We start from the raw sequence: 23733 nt of genomic DNA, 5'->3' as shown, positions 1-23733 counted from the left end.
AGAAGAAGAATGAGAAGAAGAAGAATAATGAGAAGAAGAAGAAGAAGAATGAGAAGAAGAAGAAGAAGATTGAGTAGAAGAAGAAGAAGAAGAATGAGAGGCAGAAGAAGAAGTAGAAGAGGAAGAGGAAGAAGAAGAAGAAGAAGAAGAAGAAGAAGAAGAATGAGAAGAATGACAAGAAGAAAAATGAGAGGAAGAAGAAGAAGAATGAGAAGAATGACAAGAAGAAAATGAGAGGAAGAAGAAGAAGAATGAGAAGAATGACAAGAAGAAAATGAGAGGAAGAAGAAGAAGAATGAGAAGAATGACAAGAAGAAAATGAGAGGAAGAATGACAAGAAGCAGAAGAAGAAGATTTGAATGATCGTGAGGCGTGATGAGTGAAACCAACTGTAACAACCCCTCAGTAAATTCTCATTAGTTGCACTTTCTTTAGTCATGAACTCGTCCGTTAGCATTCCTCAGGTTCTTTTAGCCTCAGGCTGAGCGAAACGAGGAATCACCAACAGTGACAGCACGCTGCGGAGTTACTGCAGTTTATTTCAGGGAATCTAAACCCTCAACCTGTTTGTGTTAAATTACACAACTATAGAGTTTAGATTTAGGAGAAAACGATGACCAAAGTTATTAAACGTCATCTTGAGGGGGGCATGAAAGTGAACCAGATTTCATGGTAATTCACTAAAACTAACTTTCTTAAACTTTCAAAGCAGCAGAACAGAAACAAAGTAAAATCACTGTTTCTGTTAGAGTCTGGTGGATGAATATAACGGCTTCAGTTCAGTTGTCTGATGGCAAAATAAAGCGCTGAAAATATTCTAAATATAGCTTAATAAAGCGATTGTTGTCCCATCCTTATCTGGGAGATAATACAGAATCTCTGCTTATTTTAACCACATTAAAAAAGCTCATTGCTGACAAAAAAATGAAGCTTATAGCCATTTCGTTTGAACAGGTAGGTGTTTTCACCTGCTCGGCTCTAGGCCTGCCGCACCTCCACCGGTGCCCTATACGCTAGCTGTGGGGTCATCAGCTGGGGACCACCATTCACCGATGTTTCGCCCCTTAAGCCAGAACATCTCCTGGTGGCGGGGCAGTGAACAGGGACGTCTCCCAGTAACCCCCCGAAGCTAGCTTTCCTCAGGAGTTGCTCACTCCCCACACCTTGTCCCGCCTCCTCAGCCAGAGCCAGAAGCTTGCCTTCTCTGCCTCCTCAGCCAGAGCCAGAAGCTTGCCTTCTCTGCCTCCTCAGCCAGAGCCAGAAGCTTGCCTTCTCTGCCTCCTCAGCCACAGCCAGAAGCTCGCCTTCTCTGCCTCCTCAGCCAGAGCCAGAAGCTCGCCTTCTCTGCCTCCTCAGCCAGAGCCAGAAGCTTGCCTTCTCTGCTCCTCAGCCAGAGCCAGAAGCTTGCCTTCTCTGCTCCTCAGCCAGAGCCAGAAGCTTGCCTTCTCTGCCTCCTCTTCAGCCAGAGCCAGAAGCTTGCCTTCTCTGCCTCCTCAGCTAAAGTCAGATGCTTGCCTTCTCTGCCTCCTCAGCCACAGCCAGAAGCTTGCCTTCTCTGCCTCCTCAGCCAGAGCCAGAAGCTTGCCTTCTCTGCTCCTCAGCCAGAGCCAGAAGCTTGCCTTCTCTGCCTCCTCTTCAGCCAGAGCCAGAAGCTTGCCTTCTCTGCCTCCTCAGCTAAAGTCAGATGCTTGCCTTCTCTGCCTCCTCAGCCACAGCCAGAAGCTTGCCTTCTCTGCCTCCTCAGCCAGAGCCAGAAGCTCGCCTTCTCTGCCTCCTCAGCCAGCTCTTTGGTGGTTCTGTGTAGCCCCTTACCCCCCAGCCCTAGATCTTTCAGTAGGCGAGTTGTTGAGTCTCCCACAAAGCCCCTAGTGCCCAAATCCACTGGGAAGAGTCGTGTCCTCCAACCGCTCTCCCTGCATTCAGTGACTAGGTCAGCGTACTTCGCTCTCTTCCTCTCGTAGGCTCCATCCATCCCCTCCTCCCATGGCACCGTCAGCTCCACCAGCAGCACCGACCTCCCTGCCTTGGTCCACAGCACCATATCTGGCCGAAGTGTGGTGCTGCAGACCAAGTCCACCTCCATTCATTAATATATTAAATAGATAATATATTAAAATCTTGACCATCAAACTCTTGCACGATTATTGTGACCGAAATCTAAATCTAAATGGTTCGATCACAATATAAAAGTTTCATAATTAGTGCTAAAACAAAATATGTTTGTAGAAATCTTTTCCCCAGATGTCCGTCTCAATGAGGTGGCAGATGACGGTAAACAGTTTGTGATGACACATAACTGCTGCCATGGCGATATTTAATGTGCTGACATGTGAATTATACTGAATATGTTTTCAATCACGATGACTAAGACTTCCTCCAACAACAGAGCTTGCACTTACAGCCATCTTAATGTTCAAAATGCTGCTTTCAAAAGCTTATTCATCGAACAGTCTAGACCCTCTGTGTCACACTCTGATGACATCATCAGTGTCAGATAGGCACACCACCAGGAAGTTCAGTTCAGGTGTTGTATGGAGCGCGCTGAAGTACATCGTGACAGGAAACAGCTGTATGCAAAAATCAAAAAAACTCCCAGAGATTCAAATGAGAGCATTTGACACACTTCACCTCCTTTAACCTCACAGCTCCTCCCTCCCTGCAGGGCTGCAGCCAAACAACAGCTTTATAGATACTCGTTGATGGGAAAAACAATCTGTTATCTCTGAATCATCCACTGTGCAGTGAGAGCTCGACCTGTGAGAGCGGAGCGCCGTTTATTTACACTCTGCTGGTTTTCATTTCCACTTTGTTCACACGATTGGTGGATGAATACTGTAAATAATAACTATAATAATTATTACAACTTTTATTAAATATAATGCGACTTATTGCTGCTCATGGGAGAATTGTTGGGTCTCTGTAAATCATAATTAAGTCACAGAGTGTGGACGTTACCGACTCTATGTGTAAAGTTTCTTAAGATAACTTTTGTTATGAATTTGCACTTTAAATAAAATTATATTGAATTGCTGCAAACACCAGCAGCGCAACGAAGTGCACTGAGTGCTGCACTTTGGGACTTTTTTGACGTTCGCTGAGAGTTTAATTAAACCTCAAACACGTTGCATCACCATCACTGTTTTTACCCAGCCGTCCAATCACAGTGAAGGGGGGGGGGGCAGGACAAAGAGATAAAGAAACTGCCACTTCCTACATCGCTAATTTTATCCCTTTCCAAATATTTCAAATGAAATGAAATGCCTAAATAGTGCTGAAACACAAAATTGTGGCTAATTCAGCAACAATCTTTCTCTCTTATTAAGTTTTTACACTGTGCTCTCTCCGTGCGTTTTCCTGCTTTTCCATTTTTTATCTTATCTTCATTTTTTATTGTTTTTTAACTAAAAGCACTTGGGAAAAGTGTTGTGAATTAGCCTTGGCTAAAAAACACTGATGATTAAAATCAAATGACTGTTTTAAGTATATCTTTGTTTTTGTATCTGTCCTTATTCAAATAAATCTTAGGAAAAAAAAAAGACTAAGAGCACCCACACTGTCCATCCGTACCGTGCCCAAACAGGTTTTACAGCTAAAGTCTAGTGCGTTTGACCAGTGTGAGTGCAACTGTACCACGCCTCGGTGCAGCACGCTTGCCGGCCACGCCCCGTTTGGGAGAGGTGGGCTTTTGTAGAGCGTGTTTGCACGTGTACGAGCACGAGCGTGCGCACATGTACGAGCACAAGGCCTACGGCGGGTCTGACTTAATTTATGTGCGCCTGTTCGGACATAGAAAAAAGAAGGAGGGACCATGCACGGACATTTAAAACAATGGCGGTGAAAGGTTCACGTTGGTGTGATGCGGAGGTGGAGTGTTTACTGCAGATTTGGTCGATGAAAATATTCAAAAACAGTCGACAAAACGCACAAAAACTCTGAGGTCCATGGAAAGATTTGTAGACAAAGAGACGCATCGCGATGACGTCATCAATGCGTTTGACGTGTTACGGCGTGATGACGTATAGGCAGCAAGAAGCATTCGCCGAGGCCCAGGTAGTGTGAGTACCTGGCCATTTTCAAGTGCTTTTATGGACACATGGTTTTATGAATGTAACAGCAGCGTGGGAGAAGAGCACAACCGACCAGAAGACATCAGCCACACTCACGTCATAGTCTTGTCCTTTCTTTAACGTACGTTGAGGCCGCAAGAGAATAAATCAAATGTTTCCTCTCATTAATTCAGTCTTGTTTTGTTTTTAAAGCCCTCGTGTGTTTGAGTGAAGAAGATAACCAACAGCATCTTTAAGTCTGTCTTTCTATTCCCTCGACTCTCCTCCAATCATCTCTCTCTCTGAGCAGTTTGAGATTTGAAGTGGTTACACACCACATAATGACAGAGCATACATACACACACACCAACACACACACACACACACACACACACACACATATATATGGAGTGATTAGCGATGGAACAGATGTTTGATGTTACAAAGCTTTCCTTTTTTATTCATTATATTTATGTTGTGTAACAGAAGAGACTGAAGTGAGAGGAGGGAGACTTGGGACTGAGCCACACAAAGAAATCAATTTAAATATTGTAATAAGAAACTGAGCTTGAGAGAGTTTCGGTGTTTGAACACAGGGAAAAAATAGATCTGGAGGCAGAAGAGAGAAGTTAGAAATAGAGAGTTCAACGTGGAGTATAACGTTAATGTACAGCTGCAGACTGAACAGATAACATTCAAGAAAGTTCACTAAAGTCTCCGAAAAGCACTGGACTTTCTTTTACTGCAGCAGTTTACTCCTTATTATATGGTGTGTTACACACACACACACACACACACACACACACACACACACACACGAGAGATAATTATAATGTGAAGTCTTGATTGGTGAGTGTACAGAAACAGTTTTAGTACACTGTAAAAGTGGCGTTCTTGTGTGAGTATGTGTGAGTATGTGTGAGTATGTGTGTGTGTGTGTGTGTGTGTGTGTGTGTGTGTGTGTGTGTGTGTGTGTGTGTGTGTGTGTGTGTGTGTGTGTGTGTGTGTGTGTGTGTGTGTGCGTGACACCACATAATAAGGACTAAACTGCTATAGCCGTTGTTGGGATTGATTTGAATAAAAAGGGCCAAGAACTTGACTGTAATGATGTGAGCGTCCATCTACACTGATGATCGTGTCCCTGCTCGCTCCAGATGTGTCGGAGCCCCACATGTTCCTCGTCTCCTGCATTATTGTGTCTCCTAAATAGTATTAATTATCTCGAGTTAGAGAGCTAGTCAGAAACGGAAGATGCAACATTTATAAAGCATATGGTTAAGCTTTTATTTGTCCTTTTTATCATTAATAATAAAAAGAAAACAGTTGAAAAGGAGCAGCTGCTGTGTCTTTCAGCTCCACAGAGACGAATAGAGAGGTGGTGATCATTTCAGTAAGTATCTTACACTTTATTAGACTTTATTAATTATTATATAGAGTCTGTAAATTAAGATGGATCTTGATTGGCTGTCAGTGTTTGTAACGATCATCAAATCGCTCTGAAAACTAGACTGTAACTTTTAAAACTATACATTTGTAGTTATTGATGAAGTTATCGTTCGTGGTGTGGGCGGTGCTTATTTCTGTTTTACTACTACTTGGGTTTTATTTTTATAGTCTTGTTTGTTAAAAATCTTTTTTTCGACCGAGTTAATATCTGAGATCGCGTTGGAAAACTTATGTAAATATGACGTAATTTTCTGGTTGTAATCGGAGTGACTCGATTGATTGGCCAACCCTGTTTCTCTTACCTTGACCTCGCTCCTTGGGCCTAACTTTCCTGAGTTTCACACAAAACGGGTCCTCATAAGTCTCAGGATGACGTCCATCACAGTTAACAGAGTCGCTTCCTACCTATCCATTCTGTTTTCCAGTACAATGATGGATTATTATCGACATTTTTGGTGTGCTCATCTGGAACGCTCTTTTTGTTTCCAACCTCTTAGAGTGTCTGTTTGTGTTTAGTGACATTTACATACTTTTAAGGGCGCACTCACACTGTCCATCCGTACCGTGCCCAAGCAAGTTTCACGGGTATAGTGTAGTTCGTTTGACCAGTGTGAGCGCTCGTAGGAGTGGCACACTTGCTGTCAACAGACCGTTTGGGAGAGGTGGGCTTTTGTAAAGCATACATTTGCACATGTATGAGCACGAGGCCTACGGCGGTTCTGACGTCATTTCCTGTGCGCCTGTTCGGACATAGAAAAAAGAAGGAGGGACCATGCGCGGACATTTTAAACAAAGGCGGTGAAAGGTTCACGTTGGTGTGATGCGGAGGTGGAGTGTTTACTGCAGATTTGGTCGATGAAAAGATTCAAAAACAGTCGACAAGACGCACAAAAACTCTGAGGTCTATGGAAAGATTTGGAAACAAAGAGACGCATCGTGATGACGTCATCAATGCGTGTGACGTGTTACGGCGTGATGACGTATAGGCAGCAAGAAGCATTCACCGAGGCCCAGGTAGAGTGAGTACAAACGGGCCTGGAGGGGGGGACAAGTACCCTAAAGCACGGGGCACGGTACGGATGAACAGTGTGAGTGTGCCCTAACAGATTAAAGTTTTTTTTTTCAGACCCCACGGTTGTGGGGACTTGCTCACTAGGGAACTCCCCTGGGAACGACATACCTTCAAACATGTTTTTTAATGTTTTATATTTGGACAGCCAATAAGAACGCTGAAGTGACGTAAGCATGAGGACTTCACTTTCAGTCCATCTGTCGTTGTTGTCTTACATTTTGTCATTATGAGCTCTTGTTGGTGGTTTGTGTTGTTTAAAAGGGGAACAGGTTTTTTCTTGAACTGGGAGAGTACCTACTCTGAAATAGGAGCTTAAAAAAAGCCTAAATGGCGTTGCAAGAACCTCAATCTTTCCTAGATGTTCCAATGCATTGAGTACAGTGTTATCATATCCAACAGAGAGAACTATGAAAATAAGACCCAAGATTTAATAAACCCAAAACTTTCCATCAAATGTTTTACATTTTGTTCTGATCATTTACGCTGCTTTAAACAGTTGTGGTGATTTAGTTTGTGCCAAAAAGCCTCGATGGTCGACTGAACTGAGAGTGAAAAGAAAGGAAAGGAAATGAGACGGAAAGAAAAAATACGGCACGTAGCAGAAAACATGTTCAGAGATGTTACCCACATCAGACACCACTCTGTTTACCATGGGCGGGTCTGCATGACTGTGTACGTGTGTGTTTTTGTGTGTGTGTGTGTATGTGTTAGTGTGTATTAGATGTGTGTGTACTTCTGTGCCCGTGCATCTGCCTACTGAATCTGTCAAGAGAAGATATTTGTATAAAAGCCTCGAGGTTTTATTTTGAAAGTGGTGTGTTTAAGCATGTGTAAATGTGTGCGTGTGCGTTTGTGCACGTGTTTGGGCGTTTCCGTTCTATTTCAACCATATAAGTCCATCTGCAGTGTTTCCTGCAGAGCTTTAAGTCTCTTTGATTAGGGGAAACGGCGAAGAGGCCAGGTGCAACCATGGCAACCACAGGGTGTGTCACTTTGATAGTGGAGCACAGGGTGTGGTCCAGGTGTCAGGTCAGGCAGTAGAGATGAGTTGGAACATTTGCGCCGACTTTAAACGGCCTGGTTGACGTCCTGTTGTGTTCTTTAACCTCCTAATGAAGCACAAGTAGACTTTATAATTCACCGTTATTGTTTTATGTTATTCTTATGATTGTGACATTTCCAAAAGAGAGAAAAGACACTGAGCGACTGTTGCAGGAAACAATCAGCTGTTTTACAAACTCTATCTTGTGGTAGCAGTGGAGGCATGAATATTTACCGTTTACGGTACGAGACTCTTCTAATGGCATCACCCGGTGTTATCAACAGTGCAGAGCAAAATGCTTCTGGATGCAATTAGATAGACCTACAACCAATGACAACAATGAAACGGTCCTTGATAAGTGGAAACTTGACAGTACACTAAAATGTGCTTCTGATAACAGCGTTTTCACTGGAATGCCTGAGACTGTGAACCAACCTTAGTAATGATTTATAAATATTAAAGGTGACAAATCAGCAGCTTCGATGGTTTGAGTGTTACAACAACAAGTATTAACAAGTTAAAACAGAGACAGCCACTAAACCACTTGTGAGATGATCTCACCAACCTTCTAGAAATTCTTCAAATATACAGGATAAACAAACTCATCGCTTCACAAGTCACAAATTAGTATCAAGTGCTTGCTTTGAAGTCCAGGGTCAAGTCGAACGAGTCCCAAGTCAAGTCTAAGTCCATGTCAAGTTCATGTCATCATTTGTCTGTCAGCTCGTCTGTAATGTCAAGTGCATGTGATTGGCTGCTGGGCTACTTTAAATATATCTGTTATCTTTTAGAGCTCTTGGGGAAGATATCAAGTAATTTAAGACCATCAAGTCCCGAGTCAAGACAAACTAGTTCAAATCCAAGAGCTGTCTTTGCTGGAAGTCCCAAATCGAGGGTTTGTCCGAGTTAAGACCAACAAGTCTCAAATCAAGACCAACAAGCCCTAGGCATGGTAATGTTTCAAATATTAAGATATTGCCCTTCATCTTTTTTTTCTAGTTCATTCAACACCCATCAGGTGAATGTAAGACACGCAACACGAAACTTCCTGTTCCAATTTGTTACCGGTTCCTGATTCCCGTCCCTCACAGATACCCAGCCCTAAAAAATCCCAAGTCAAGACCAACAAGTCTCAGGTACAGATCAGTAGTTGTTTGGGTTTTGACCTCTTATGAGCTAAAAGTAAAAAAAAAAAAACTACATTCCCGGCTGTAAAACAAGACTAAATAAAACATGACTGTGGCAGTTATTTAGCAAAAGAAAACATGTTTCAGGGGGATTATTTCTCCCCTCTGGGTGTCAGGTGACTGACAGGAGGCAGCAGAGATCTGAAAACACTTATCTCAGCACAATGCGGGCAGGATCAAACAGACCTCGGTTTACTGAGGAGGATTATCTCACTCTGTGGAAGATGGTTTTCATATTCAGCAGGTGGCTGCTGCTTCTTCTCAAGTAAACACGTTTGGCAGCTTCACCACTGATGGAAAAACTATCTTTTTCCCTTTGTTTTTGCTTTTAACTGTGTAATAAGATAACCTGACAGTTTTATTGATGCAGTGTTTGTTTCGGTGCTGCTGAAAATGTGAAAGGAGAGTCATGTTTGTTGTTGTTCTTACCTTTCTTCACCTTCTTCTGCAGTTTGATAGTGTCGGACGATTTCTTCTTGATGTCCGCTCGGGCCTTTTTGTACTCTAAACAACAAGAACAAGTCGGGAGTGAGAGAGCGTTTGTATCTGTGCAGGTCTCTGTGTGAGTGTGTGTGTGTTAGCATGTTAGCATACCTTTAGCATGGTCTTTGTCCAGCTGACTGGCCACTTTTTTCCACTCCTCCATTTTAAACTCCAGCGGAGTGACCAGACCTTCTGAGAGAGCTCTGAGAGAAGGAGACACAATTAAATGTTGTGTTCAACTCTGTTTTAATCTTATAAACAAAAAACATGCATCACTACCAAGTTAGTTCGTTGTTAAAACCAGTAACTCTCTGGTAGGTTGGGTTAGTATAATTTATTTTATTTTATCTTTCATTAATGGAGTGCTGAGACTAAGAATTATTTACATTATTGGATGTGGTAATTATTATTCCAAACAACTGATTTAGTCTTGAAATGTCAGAAAATAGTGAATACTTGAGGGCTGAGCTCTTTCAATGGAATCGTAACATGATGAAATCATACATTGAGATGTTGTGAGACACAGCTCTGTCATCTAAATTGATAAAAAAAAGCACAAACATCCAGAAAATCTGAGTTGAGTTTGTATTTAATGCTTAAGTTTTTAATAAAATTAGAAAATACTCAGTATTTTTTATTTGTAAAGTATTAAATTCACACATCAGGATACAAAAATAGACTTAACCATGCAATTATTATTTCATATAGACTATTTCATTGTTTAATGAATTACCAGAAAACATACTATATTGTGATATATACTGTTGCATAGCATTCCTTAGCAACTGCAGGCCAGGATGGTCTATTTCTTTATAAGAAACAATGCTTTATGGATGATTTCTGTTAGTCAAAATGGTTTAAATTAATCACTTTAATAATGCCATAGTTGGTTACAGTTTTTTAAAAGCAATAGCTCACTTCAGGCCGTAGTATATTGGGATTATATCACAGCTAAGGCCGAGCAACATCTCTTAGCAGATATAAATCCAATATACAACAGCGTGAAGTGAGCTATTGCTTAAAGATACATAGAGTTATAAAATAATATCAGGATATAAGATTTGGGCCATATCGTCCAGTCCTACTCATGTGTTTCTTGTAAATAAGTCCGTCAGCATAAAAAAGCACAAAGGAAATCTAAGTCGACTTAAACTCAAACACAGTTGTTGACTAATTAGTTGACTAAACCACTGAGGAGGCAGTTTGGACCTTATTTAGGAAAAAAACATTACAGATGAACAGATCCTCAACAAATCTACCTATGCTAACTTAAGATAGGACATTTCTGTAATACGGCCCCAGGTCCAAATGTCTGTTCACAGTGATTATATGAGTGTGCAGCTGCAGTTAGTGTACAGGAGGTCCAAGTAGAGTAGGCAGTAGAGGAGCTACACTGCAGAGCTGTTGGGGTGATCTCTTTAACATGCACTTAGGTTTGGATTAAACTAGATTTATCTTGTGTTCACATTGTTGCATGTTATAATAAAAATAGTATAAGCATAATATGCTTTGATGTGAAGCTGTTGAGGTAATTGAGATCAGACAACAAGAAGAAAAACGTATTTGTGAATGGACCAACATTATTTAACCTGGGAGCTATACGATGTGAATAAATCATCTGACTGACAGCTTCTCTAATGAGTGCACACACACACACACACACACACACACACGCGCACACACACACTTATTAGAATCTCCTTCCCATATTGCTAGAAAGGTGTCATCACATCATTCACACCCTCACCTGCCTTCCTCCCTGTCGAGGTAACAACACATGCAGTGTGTGTGTGTGTGTGTGTGTGTGTGTGTGTGTGTGTGTGTGTGTGTGTGTGTGTGTGTGTGTGTGTGTGTGTGTGTGTGTGTGTGTGTGTGTGTGTGTGTGTGTGTGTGTGTGTGTGTGTATGTGTGTGTGTGTAGTCTTACGTGGTGAACAGTTTGAGTTTGGACTCGATGCTGCGGTGTCTCATACACATCCTGGTTAGCGCTGAGCCGATCTCTTTGGTGGCACCTGGAAAACAACAACAACAACAACAACAACAATCAGATGACAAGTTTCATTTTAGAAAGAAAATGAAGTGAGAGAAAACAAATGGCGTTTCAAAATAAAACTCAATATTTGGAGCACTTAAACTACAAAATAAAAGGTCAGCTGTTTAGAAGTTGTAGAAGCTGTATAGAAGATTATACCTTTAAAATTTTGACTGTTGAAATGGACGCTCAGTTGATAATAAGTTGTGTTTGTGTGTGTGTGTGTGTGTGGGGGTGTGTGTGTGTGTGTGTGTGTGTGTGTGTCTGTCTGTCTGTCTGCCATCATTGCTTCATAAAGTGGTATTAAGGAAAACCATCTGATTAAGATATTAGGATGAGCGTTGTAATGCATGTTGAAACAATGTTTGTGTGTGTCTCATTTGGTTAATGAGTTATGTAAGAAAGAGACTAGTTCCTCTCACAATCAACCACACACACACAAACACACACACACGCGCACACACACCTCAGGGATACATATAAGTCTCCGTGCCTTTCACACAGACGTCGGGGCGCAATAAAGGCACAACAGCCCGTAACAAACAGGCAGTGTGAAAGGGGCTTAACACAAAAATCAAAAAGTTTGCAACTTACGCTTTCATTGATGTGGAGCTGAAGTATGTATTGTGTGTGATTTTTATTTAAAACAGGTTCATAGTGTGTGTTTTGTGAACAGAACAAACTAGAGGGTCAATCAGAGAGTGCATACCTCTGCCAAGACATGCCCTTTGTCACTTTTCAGATTACTCCGACACCACATGAATGCAGTGTAAATGCAAACTCTTCACACAAACAAAAAATTGTGTATCCACTCCAAAATTTGATGGGATTTTCCTCTGTTCATGTCACACCCTTACAAGTCTTTTTTATAAAATTCAGCTGGCCGTCTTTACGTAATCCTGCTGACAAACAGACAGAGAAACAAATAAACCAAGCCAAAAACGTAACCTCGATAATAAATTGAGAGTTTCAGTTATGTTTCAAATGGCAAACATTTAGGGCAACAATGATTCATTTCATTGTTATTTATTTTCTTCGATGAATTGATTAGTTGTTTAAAAGATGGTAAAAATAAAAAAAAAATGTCGATCAGTGTGTCCTAAAGCTCAAGATGACATCCTCAAAGCTCTTGTTTGGTTCACAACGCAATGATATTTAGATAACTCTAAGGAAAGAAACCAGAAAATATTCACATTTAAGAAGCTGCAATCACAGAATTTCTTTCTTTTGGTGCTTTTCTCTGTTTTCTTTCATTGTAATCTGAATATTTTGGGTATTGGATTGTGTGTCGCACAACACAAGAAATTTGAAGACCTCAGCTGGACTCTTGGATACTGTCTGTCGTACTGATAACTATACCGAGTCAAACATACAATCAGTGACGTTTGTTTTTATCACTCTGGGCTTGATTCTGCGATGGAACAAAGTGACACGGCAGATTTATAACGAAGAGAAGAAGAGTGAGTTGTGCGAGTTCACGCTGACTCATTGCATGTCATTTGAATATCTAAATCTGAGACCTGCACCAAGAGGAAGCAGAGCTCTCTCTCTCACACACACACACACACACACACACACACACACACACACACACACACACACACACACACACACACACACACACACACACACACACACACACACACACACACACACACACACACACACACACACACACACACACACACACACACACACACACACACACACACACACACACACACACACACACACACACACACACACACACACACACACACACACACACACACACACACACACACACACACACACACACACACACACACACACACACACACACACACAGGCTGCAACGCTGAGTCACGGCTGAGTTACATAAAACAAAAAAAGAGAACAATCACTGTGAAAAGATTAGTTCTTTCAAACAGCTCCAGCACTAACAGGAAGTGAAGTGAAACCTGGACTGTTGGTTTTGAAGGACTCGCTCCATCCCTCCCTCCTCCTGTATGTCATCTAACCTCCATCAGCCTCTACACCTCCACTCATTACTCTGTTTCTCTTCCATCTTTTCCACATTGCCCTCTACCCGTCCTTCTGCCTTTCTCTTGCTCTCCCTCCCTCTCTTCCTTCTTCCTTCCTTTCCTCCTCTCAAACAAAACATTAATTATCGGCCACACATGCACACCAACGCAGGCAGAAACGTGGCAGAGTGCGTAGGGACACACACACACACACACACACACACACACACACACACACACACACACACACACACACACACACACACACACACACACACACACACACACACACACACACACACACACACACACACACACACACACACACACACACACACACACACACACACACACACACACACACACACACACACACACACACACACACACACACACACACACACACACACACACACACACACACACACACACACAGGTATGCACCGTGGGTTAAACGTTAAAGGTGTGGCGAGGTGTGTTCGCTTTATTTGCCTTTCCCTCCCTGCTGCAGTCATTAAAGTCTAGAACCGCAACGTTTGACAGACATTGACTTAATGCAGCTAAAGTAGATGTTTCAACAGTCTGTCATGCAATGTTTTAAAATTGTGTGTAAGTGTAAGTGTGTGTGTGTGTGTGTGTGTGTGTGTGTGTGTGTGTGTGTGTGTGTGTGTGTGTGTGTGTGTGTGTGACATCCTGTCTGCTTTAAATGCCAGTCCACGTCATTTTGATTTCAACTAATTAAAGTAAAGAGAGACATTATTTCAGTTGTATTGCACTCATTCTGTTCTGCTTTTTTCAGTGTTGTTATTTCAAAATCTTTGGTATTAAACTTTGTTTTTTATAGGATGGCAAAGGCACAACTCACGATTAGCTTACCCTAACCCTAATCAATCTCATGCCTCATGCAACAAAGGGAACAAGTATTAGCCAATCAGAGGCAGACAGGGCGGGTCATGACTTACTGACTCACAGTTCGCTGCCCAGTCCCGTTTAATGGAGTCAATATTAATTTAGCAACACTTGAATGACAACATGTGACCGAGCCAGTGTGTGTGTGTGTGTGTGTGTGTGTGTGTGTGTGTGTGTGTGTGTGTGTGTCACAGCCAGGTGTTAAACTGTGTAGGCGCCTGTCACGTTTGTGTTCAGACACGTCTAATGGAGCTCAGAGTCGACTTCAGCGATGACTTCAGGGAAAAATGTAACCTGACAAGATCAGACAGCCTCAGTGTGGGAGTGTGTTTTGATTCTCATTATAATTATCATTTTCTTCTGGGTTTCAATGTGCTGTTGATTCACCACTCTGAATACACTGGATCAATTATCTGTTTGAGCTCATCAGCACATAATCAAAAAGAAGCGGGACAGTTCATCAAGCTTCAATGGACTCGCAACAAAATACAAAACGTGTTGTACAACTGTATATCCTCCTCGCACTGTTCACATCCATATCCATGTCTGCTAAAGCCAAGTTCTGCTCGCCAACAGCTTTTGGAGCTCCCATTCAAAAGCCTCAGATCCGAGGCAAATCGGGGTTTTGCTTAGCAATAGCTGGTCGGAGCTTGAGCGCGTAAACTTTTCAAAAGAGATGAGTTGAACGGCTCGCTGGTGCATCGCAGACACACACTACAGATATCTAGCAGGCTAAAAATCTCAGGCTGTCGGGGACAACGGAAAAATCCCATTGGTTTTTTGTCGAGGGGACCGTTTTGTCGATGCTAACTTCCGTGCTACAATAATATGTCATCCCTGCAGGGCTCTATTGCTAAAAATTATTATAATTATAATTATTCTATTATTGTTCATAGCCTTGTCACTTCTCACCTTGATTACTGCAACTCTCTCCTCTCAGGTGTCGCTCACAAATCCCTCCATGAACTCCAGTTAGTCCAGAACTCAGCTGCCTGCATCATCACAAGGACCCCATCCATCCACCACATCACCCCCGTCCCTCAACAGCTTCACTGGCTCCCGATAAAGATCCGCATTGAATCCAAAATCCTCCTCTTAACATTATAAGTCCATTCACTCTGTTCCCCGTCTAGGGAGCCTACCCCCCGAACTCAGGAACCCTACCTCACCTCAAATCCAAACTGAAAACCCATTTGTTCAAAAACTGCCGTTTCCCTTTGATCTCATTTGCACTGTGTTGTTGTTATTTCAACCTGATTTGATCTTTTTTTACTCCGCATTTTTATTATTGTTTGTGTTGCACTGTTTTTAACAACTGTACGGTGTCCTTTAGTGCTTAGAAAGGCGCCAATAAATAAAATTATAGTTATTATTATTGTTATTATCATTATTATCAATGTATGCTGCAACATGAAGATGACCCTTCACTGGAACTAAATGGTGTCGAAAAACCTGGTATCACTGTTTTTGGTCAAATTCAGAACTATAATATAATATAAAGATGAAAATGGTCTCATGCATATTTAAGTTATTGTATGAAATAATATGCAGTGTGAATGATTCGACTTAAAGTCCTCTGGGTGGAAAATGAAGAGGAGGAAAATAAAAAGCTGCTCGAGTCATTTATAATTTCCCTCCATTTTCCAAAGACACAAACTCCAGAGAGACAGAGAGGGAACTGTTTGCCCTCCTACTAATCCCAGATTTTCCAGCTTCACTCTCTCACTCACAGCTCATAATGTGGCCCCTTTACAAAAGTCTGTGAGCTGTAGACTGACTAGCTTTCTGTTTCCTTTTCCTCTGAATATACCCCCTGAATGCTGAATGTGAATGCCTTACACATTAACCGAACCACCAACAACGTAGTTAGTGAACCCAGAGTTTATTAAAAAAGTGTTTTGAAAGACTTACCCACTGGCCCCGGTACCAGCTCCTCTCATAGTAAAGTCCATTCAAGTCGATTACAAATGCAATCCAAAAGGAAGGAGCCCATTGATGCTTTATTCCAGCAAAACACATAAACTTTGTGGTTTGATGGTTTGGTGAAATATAAGTTAATAGTAGATGCTAAAAGGCTTGGAAAAGTCCCACAGCAAGAGGTCAGGGGGGAGAGTCCAGGGGTCAGGGGTATGTGTTGCCGGAGGACGCACAGTGAGTGCAGGCACAGGTAAAGCGACTAGCCTGCAACTTGAAGTGAAGAGAGACAGAATGGTTCGTGTTTGTATCTATCTATTGAATTTCCCCGTGTGGGATAAAAATAAAGTAATTCTTCTAATTCTTCTTCTTCTATCCCGGCTGCGAAACAAAAATGAAAGCGTACAACTCAGAAAGTCTTCATAGGCTGCCATTGCGGTACGATGACCGTACTCTGATAAACCAGTGGCTTACTGTTTTAAATCTGGACATTGAGACGGTGATCGAGACGCCTAGGCAGAGGGATTACCGTGTCTGAAGCAAACATTTGGAAAAGGACGACTTCATATTTCCTACTCACCCAAAGAACCCAAAGAAGGTGTGCTTGAAGAAGAATGCCATCCCACGAGTGCAGCAACTGGCTCAAAGATATATCTAAAAATGCGTTCAACTCACCCGCCCCAAGCTAATCCGTGTTAGCCACATTTTGGCTGATAGCAACTGTTTGCGCCTGTCGCGGATTTCACTGTGAGTTGTTCGTGCACAAAAAAAAATTGTCTCAATGGCTTATTTGATGAGCGTATTTGCTTGAAAAGAGCCTGGGATGATTTTAAACCGGAATTTCACTTTAAGAAGTGTGGAGGGGGATTTGTAAGGTACTACAATTAAAATTATGAAATCGCTACCGTCCAGGGCTGCCCAAAGAAACGTCTAGGCCCCTGAAAATCTCTAGTGAGTGGACCCTCCCCCAATCTGCTTTACACACTCTTTCCTTAAAAACAAACATGTAAACTGAGAGAAACAAGTTAAAAACACGTCATGCGACGCGAGTCAGGAACTTGTCAAGTCTAGCACCAACAGGGAGCGTCACACTGCAGCTTGTCACCACTCGTTACACTGTGTTATTACAACTTTTACTGAAATTAAAGATCTCAGTACTTTTCTACCTCTACATTATCTCAAACTCATGTGTGGACAACTCCTACTGAAAGTGAATTTTCTCACGGAAGGGATTTTGGGTGATGTAGCCTGGGATATTTATCGACCTCAACAATCTTTGCTCAGTGACGGAGCCTACATGAGCATTGGTACACACTTCTATGGCGTCCTGATCTATGTGCAGGCAATGGCATAGCAGGAAACTTCACTCCAACATTAACTACTAGTTAGTTTAGATCAGTAAATTCCTCAGGTAATTTCTTTCTTTTGTTGTTGTTGCAATACAAAAAAACTACTACTGAAGCAGCAATAATTACACTGTATATTTTGTTGTTTTAATAAGCAATGGTGGATGTTTTGGTTCAAAAGAATTTGGTTATCATTGCTCTCTCAATCATGCATCTTAACTCTTCCACAGACACTCTTCTCTCTACTCTCTCTGTCCCCTTACTTCACGGCGGGTTGCAAGTTTTTTCCACGCTACAGCACTTCGGTATCTCAGGCTCTGCACTCTCCCTGCTCACATCCTACCTAAAAAAACGCACATACCGAGTAACTTGGAGACGCTCTGTGTCGATGATTAAACTGTACACCCCAGCCCACCCTCTCCGCACCGGCAAATCGGCTTGCCACTCCCTCACTGAGAGGAACAGAGAATCACTCGACTAAGTCACAAATGTTTGCTCTCCTGGCTTTTAAATGGTGGAACGAGCTCCCTATCAACATGTGAACAGCAGAAAGTCTACATATCTTCTGCCGCAGGCTAAAAATGCATTTCTTTCGACTGCACCTTGGCTAAGAAGATGAATGAAAATAAATGAATTAATAAAAGCATTTATATGTAGCACTTGGTGCTGTAGCTTATTTGAAGCTACAGCACTTGATAACTTGCTCTTCTGGTCTGTACCCTAATTGGTGAAGGCACTTATTAGAAGTTGCTTTGGACAAAAACATTAGCTAAATGAAATGTAATGTAAATGTAATGTAATTATATTCAGAATGAACACATAGACTCTAAAAAGGGAACCTCCTTTCTGGTTTTCAACCTGTTGACACAAATCCTCTTTAGGGTATAGCCCCGCTCTAAAGCATCACCTGCTTTATTCTCTGTTTGACTCTGACTGGATCATTTACTCAATGAACATCATGCTGTATTGAAGAAGACACTGTTAGTGAAGACACCGCTGCAAGGCTTTCAACAATCATCGTGATTGGGTCTATGGGAGGGATCGCCTTGTGGTAACTACTAAACAACGATATAATCGCCCATCATCATGTTTCACTGTTGACATTGTCATATGCCAGTTCAGTGGACATCACCCAGCCCTGAATATAAATACACTGCAGCTGCCTCTCTTTATATTGATCCAGTTATTGATTATTTGACCAGTTGACCAGACAGGGATGATAAACTGTCTCCTCACCTCTGAAATCCAACACACAGTTGACCTTAGGAAAGCTCGATTAGAACTATTCAGCATTCAGCAGGTAGTCTTGTGATCTGCGTGTGTGTGTATGTGTGTGTGTGTGTGTGTGTGTGTGTGTGTGTGTGTGTGTGTGTGTGTGTGTGTGTGTGCGTGTGTGTGTGTACTCTTTGAAAGCCCCATGATGTCCAAGACGTCAACCGTTCCGCAGTTGCTGGGGAAACCAGTCATGAGGGATCACCAGAGAACGAGACAAGAGGAACCTGCTTTCAAAATCAGCTGATTGTGACAAGATTTATGTCTTATCGTCATTACAGCACATTATCACAATGCCTGCAGTCATCCACAGATATTAGATATCTGTTTTCCAGTGTCTGTCAGTGCAATTACAGTCAACGCTCTAGAAAAGAAAATGTGGCACTACTAGTTTAAATAATAATAATAATAATAAATGCACCGCAGGGGCAGGAGGAGGGAGGGGAGCAGAAAGCGATCAGTGCTGTTGAGACAGTCTTCCTCCCTGTTTACTGAAATATGATAAAATGAAGTTATGTGATTTCATTTGATGTAAATTCAATGTGGTGTAACTTAATACACAGCCAAGAGAAAAAAAACTTACATCAACAGCAGTGAAAAGCAGAGAACGAGACACCTCACAACTTCTATTTACGGACAGTCCGATCGATTAGGTGTCAGTCATTAAAGACTTTGTGGCTCGATGGGTGGTGAGAAAGTTTGGCACCTGCAAACACTGGTCATACAATATATTAAGCATATCAATGTATTGCTCAAGCAAATGTGCCAACCGCTAAAATATGTTTTTTTTCCAGATCAAATCCAAATTTTACGCGCTAGAGATTTCTGCAAAATTTACGGTTTCTGTTCCTTCTTGCACAACAAAGAAAAACAGATTCATGCGGTTTCTTCTGAACTCTCGCTGTAAAAAACGAATATTTGACTAATTAAATCCATGTCTGTTTAGTGATGTTATTAGATAAAGATCAAGGAAAGAGCATGAGTTTCTCCAGCTACATCGTCCGTATCTTATTTAGTAAATTATCCGAGTCGCCACCACAGGCTGAAGTCACCCGTCACAACAGAGGACATCAGATAAAAGTGGATGACGGAGACATGAAAGAACCTTCTTTTTGCACATGAGCAGATATTTAGTGGCTCTCTAAATAAAATCATCATGATCCAACCGCAAAAATTCATCTCATGAAATGCTAAATATTATCACGAATGCTGGTGGTGCTGCCCTGTGAGAGTCGATGAATCGAATCATCCAGAGACTCCCCAAGGGCGCGTGTCCACATGATGTGTTTTTTTGTCAGACAGGCGGTGGGGAAGGCATCATCACAGCATCTCGCCCAAGTGATGCCCGTGGGTTTTGTTTCTGTGACAACGGCATTTACGTTAGCTAGGTGATTTCACAGCTAACGACAACAACGCGTATGTGATCAACAACGCGTATGTGATCAACAACGCGTACGTGATCAACGACGCGTACGTGATCAGCGACGCGTACGTGATCCACGACGCGGTCGTGATCAACGACGCGTACGTGATCAACGACGCGTACGTGAACAACAACGCGTACGTGAACAACAACGCGTACGTGAACAACAACGCGTACGTGAACAACAACGCTTACGTGATCAACAACGCGTACGTGATCAACAACGGGTACGTGATCAGCAACGCGTACGTGATCAGCAACGCGTACGTGATCAGCAACGCGTACGTGATCAACAACGCGTACGTGATCAACAACGCGTACGTGATCAACAACGCGTACGTGATCAACAACGCGTACGTGATAAAAAGACAGTTAGTGTCTGATCGATCTGCTCCCTCTAATTGACTTCCCTGTCTTTGTTGTGATCCTTTCCTGAACAGGAGCAACAGTGACGACACCACCACTTTTCTGAAAAGTTCAACAAGAAGCGTTCGGAGAAGCTGCACAAAAAAAGGGAAAAGGGTGGAGCGCTCAGAAAAGGACACTTTGTTTTAGATTCTGTCAGGGCGAGTGCACTGAAAAGAGTTTCCAACATGTGGTCTCTAGATATGAATGAGGAGGACACAGGAAAAAAAGGTTCTGTGTTGCTCTGGTTGAGTTCAAATACTGACGTTTACTGCGTTGACACCATGAGAGCACTGTGTCTTTAAGGCAAACACTGTCACCGACACTGAAAAAAGGTTCTGGGCAGAGACTGTAAGAAAAAATGGATGTTTCCTATACGATGGGGTCCTTTCTCCCAACTTGATCCTATCGTCCTTTCCTACGGGAGACACCAACTTGTCGGTCTTTGATTCCCCCCCTTTTACTCTTACAAAAAAAAGGGCATGTATGTGACGTTGGGGGGAGGGAGATACGTGCATCTGGCTGACGTTTACCTCAGAGGAGAAGTGAAGGCCAGCGTCTAGCTGTCACTCAAGAATTAGATGTTTAATTATGCTGTGACACAGCCTGTTTAACATGGGGGTCAATGAGAAATTGTGCTATTATGAAACCTGCCCCTAGTGGACACTCCGCGAACTGCAATTTTTGGCACTTTCTTATTGGATCAACCAGGAAGTCGCTGTGGTTGGAGGTTTGGTTCTTGTGCGTCCCCTCATCTGGTGTCTACTGTCTTATTACCACTGATCTTTGAGCAAGGCACTGGCATCATGGCTGTCAGTTCATCCTGGTAAACCATTTTCAGACACTGCGTGTTACACTTCCCAGAGCACAGAAAGATGAGAACATGAACATTACCATGACAACACGCACGCGCACACACACAGACCTACCAGACCGGTTCTGACACAGAGTCTCCTGCGGGTGTTATGAGGGACTCAAAGGGAGAAAACAATTAAGTGTCTTTATGCTGACAAGACTTGTCAACATGTGTGTGTGTGTGTGTGTGTGTGTGAGTTTTAATCCACCAGATGGAGACACGAAGCAGTGTCTGTATCTTAAAAATATAAATGTGTTTGCACTAAATGACTAAAACATTTAATTTTCTGTCAAAATATCTACCTTTTAATTTTTAATTTAAAAATCAACACTAGCTATAAATCATAGTGGCCACTCCGTAGCTCTGTGCTAACTACTATTTCCATTGTGGTTTTCTGAACTAGATGGTGGGTTTATTAATTCTTCCGTCTTTGAAGAAAATTATGTGAACGAATGAGGTTCATTGTAACTACAGTCTCTTCAATCTACAGTGCAGATGCACACAATAATTTAAATTGTAGGCTAAACAATAGGACATATGGACATATGTTCATCAATCGCTCCATACCGTGGAGCAATATCTTCAAATGATTACTTATTTTCTCTGTGCATGGGATTTTAACATGACGTCCGGATGTGTCCTGAGATAACTTTTGTTATGATTCGACACTATAAATAAAATTTAATTGAACTTGCTAGTTGAAATTGGTTGGAAAGTGAACTTTTGCAAATCTGCAAAGTTCAGACGCTGAAAACTTCTGAACAAAATTCTGAGAGCTGCCCCAGAAACAAGCGTTCGCAAACCTACAGACTGGAGTAGAGCTCAGAATCTGTTTTGTGATCTTTTTGTCTCAAAATACTTCTATAGACAGAGGAGACAGCTGTCAAAACACACGACACAGGTGCGCGCACACACACACACACACACACACTGAGAGCAGAGGTATGTGCCTGGTCAACAGGCAGTGTGTAAAGGCCATATTAGCTCTACACTGAGCTTACTGCTAAAGAGGTGGCAGCAGTTTTGTTCGCTGCAGAGCCAAGTTAAACTAGATAAGGTGCCACTAAACCAGGGATGTCAAAGTCAAATACATCAAAGGGCCAAAAAAAAACAAATGTGCTACAAACCGAGGGCCGGACTGGTTCAATGTTTATTAAAACATATTAAAATGATGCATATCACCTGTTGAACCAAGACCTAACACAGTGTACCGTATTTTATTTAATAATTAAATGAATAATCCAATATTTTTGTACGACTCTGTCAGTGATTTCAAGGAAAACATTTTCAACAGGCAAACAGCAAAAAAGAAAATGTCCTTCAAAAATAAAATATGTTCCTTAATATCAAGATAAAGACGCACAGCTTTGTGAACATGTCCTCTGCCTCCTGAAGCCGAGGCGGCCCACTTGCGGCGCTGCAGTGAGTTTGCGGGCTACCGTTGCATTGTGGGTAATGTCGTTTTGGTGCGTGAAAAACACCAGCAGGCGTGCGGGTCGGTTCTAATACTAATCAAATATCATCCCAGGGGCCAAGATAATTAATTCTCCAGATCCAGCCCGCGGGCCTTGACTTTGACACCCATGCACTAAACGGAGCTATTCCAGGCCAGGTCCAAACGGATTCAGAACAATCACGCCTGTTTCCTACCACAGAGCTCCTGTTTAGCACGTCTCTGTAGACAAAATACAATTGACGGAAAAGTGAAAATACCAAGCACACAAGCAGACACCTTCAAAAATCTCACTCTGTCCGACAAACAGCCCAAAACTCCAAAATACTCAGTTTACAATTAAATAAAACAAAGAAAACTCACATTTGAGAAGCTGGAACCAGAGAATAAGAGGGGATTTTTCTTCTTTAGATAAATAACTTTAATGTTTAACCAACTATCAACACTGTTGTTGATTTTCTGTCAGCTGACTGATTCACTGACTAACAATTTCAGCACAATTTTTGGTGTTCAAAAACAGCTGTGTTATCTGTGACCTCTGTGTCCTTTATTGAATGTCCCTTGTGAAGCTGGTGATTCAGCAACATTCCCAACAGATTTCACTCAGAAGGCTGTTGATCAATTTTCTGTCGACATTGTTTAGACAAAGAAAAAGGTTTAAAGGTGTCCGGTTTGCGTTTGTAAAGTTTCATGAGGCTGTGATTATCCTAGAGGTCACAACAGATCATTTTATACAGTGAGCTCAAGTTTCAAAACAGTGCTCTCACTACAATAAAATGGCTACCATGGGGACTAATGTCATTACACATAAATACAGTTGGTGATGACTGAATGACTACTGAATC

General features: G+C 42.0%; 1 protein-coding gene across 3 annotated transcripts in view; it reads right to left on the bottom strand.

Moving 5' to 3' along the window:
- The window catches only part of mtss1 (MTSS I-BAR domain containing 1), a 73964-nt gene that overhangs the window by 19975 nt on the left and 30256 nt on the right, over positions 1-23733 (bottom strand). For all 3 annotated transcript variants that reach the window (XM_083939275.1, XM_083939276.1, XM_083939277.1), the window contains exons 4-6: positions 11203-11287; positions 9388-9479; positions 9223-9297 (exon numbers count right to left, since the gene is read on the bottom strand). In XM_083939275.1, coding sequence (XP_083795401.1) covers positions 9223-9297; positions 9388-9479; positions 11203-11287 — 252 coding nt within the window. The remainder of the gene's footprint in view (positions 1-9222; positions 9298-9387; positions 9480-11202; positions 11288-23733) is intronic.

This window comes from Echiichthys vipera (assembly GCF_963691815.1).
Source record: "Echiichthys vipera genome assembly, chromosome: X".
Classification (NCBI taxonomy): Eukaryota; Metazoa; Chordata; class Actinopteri; order Perciformes; family Trachinidae; genus Echiichthys; species Echiichthys vipera.
This window is presented reverse-complemented; position numbering and strand designations above follow the sequence as displayed.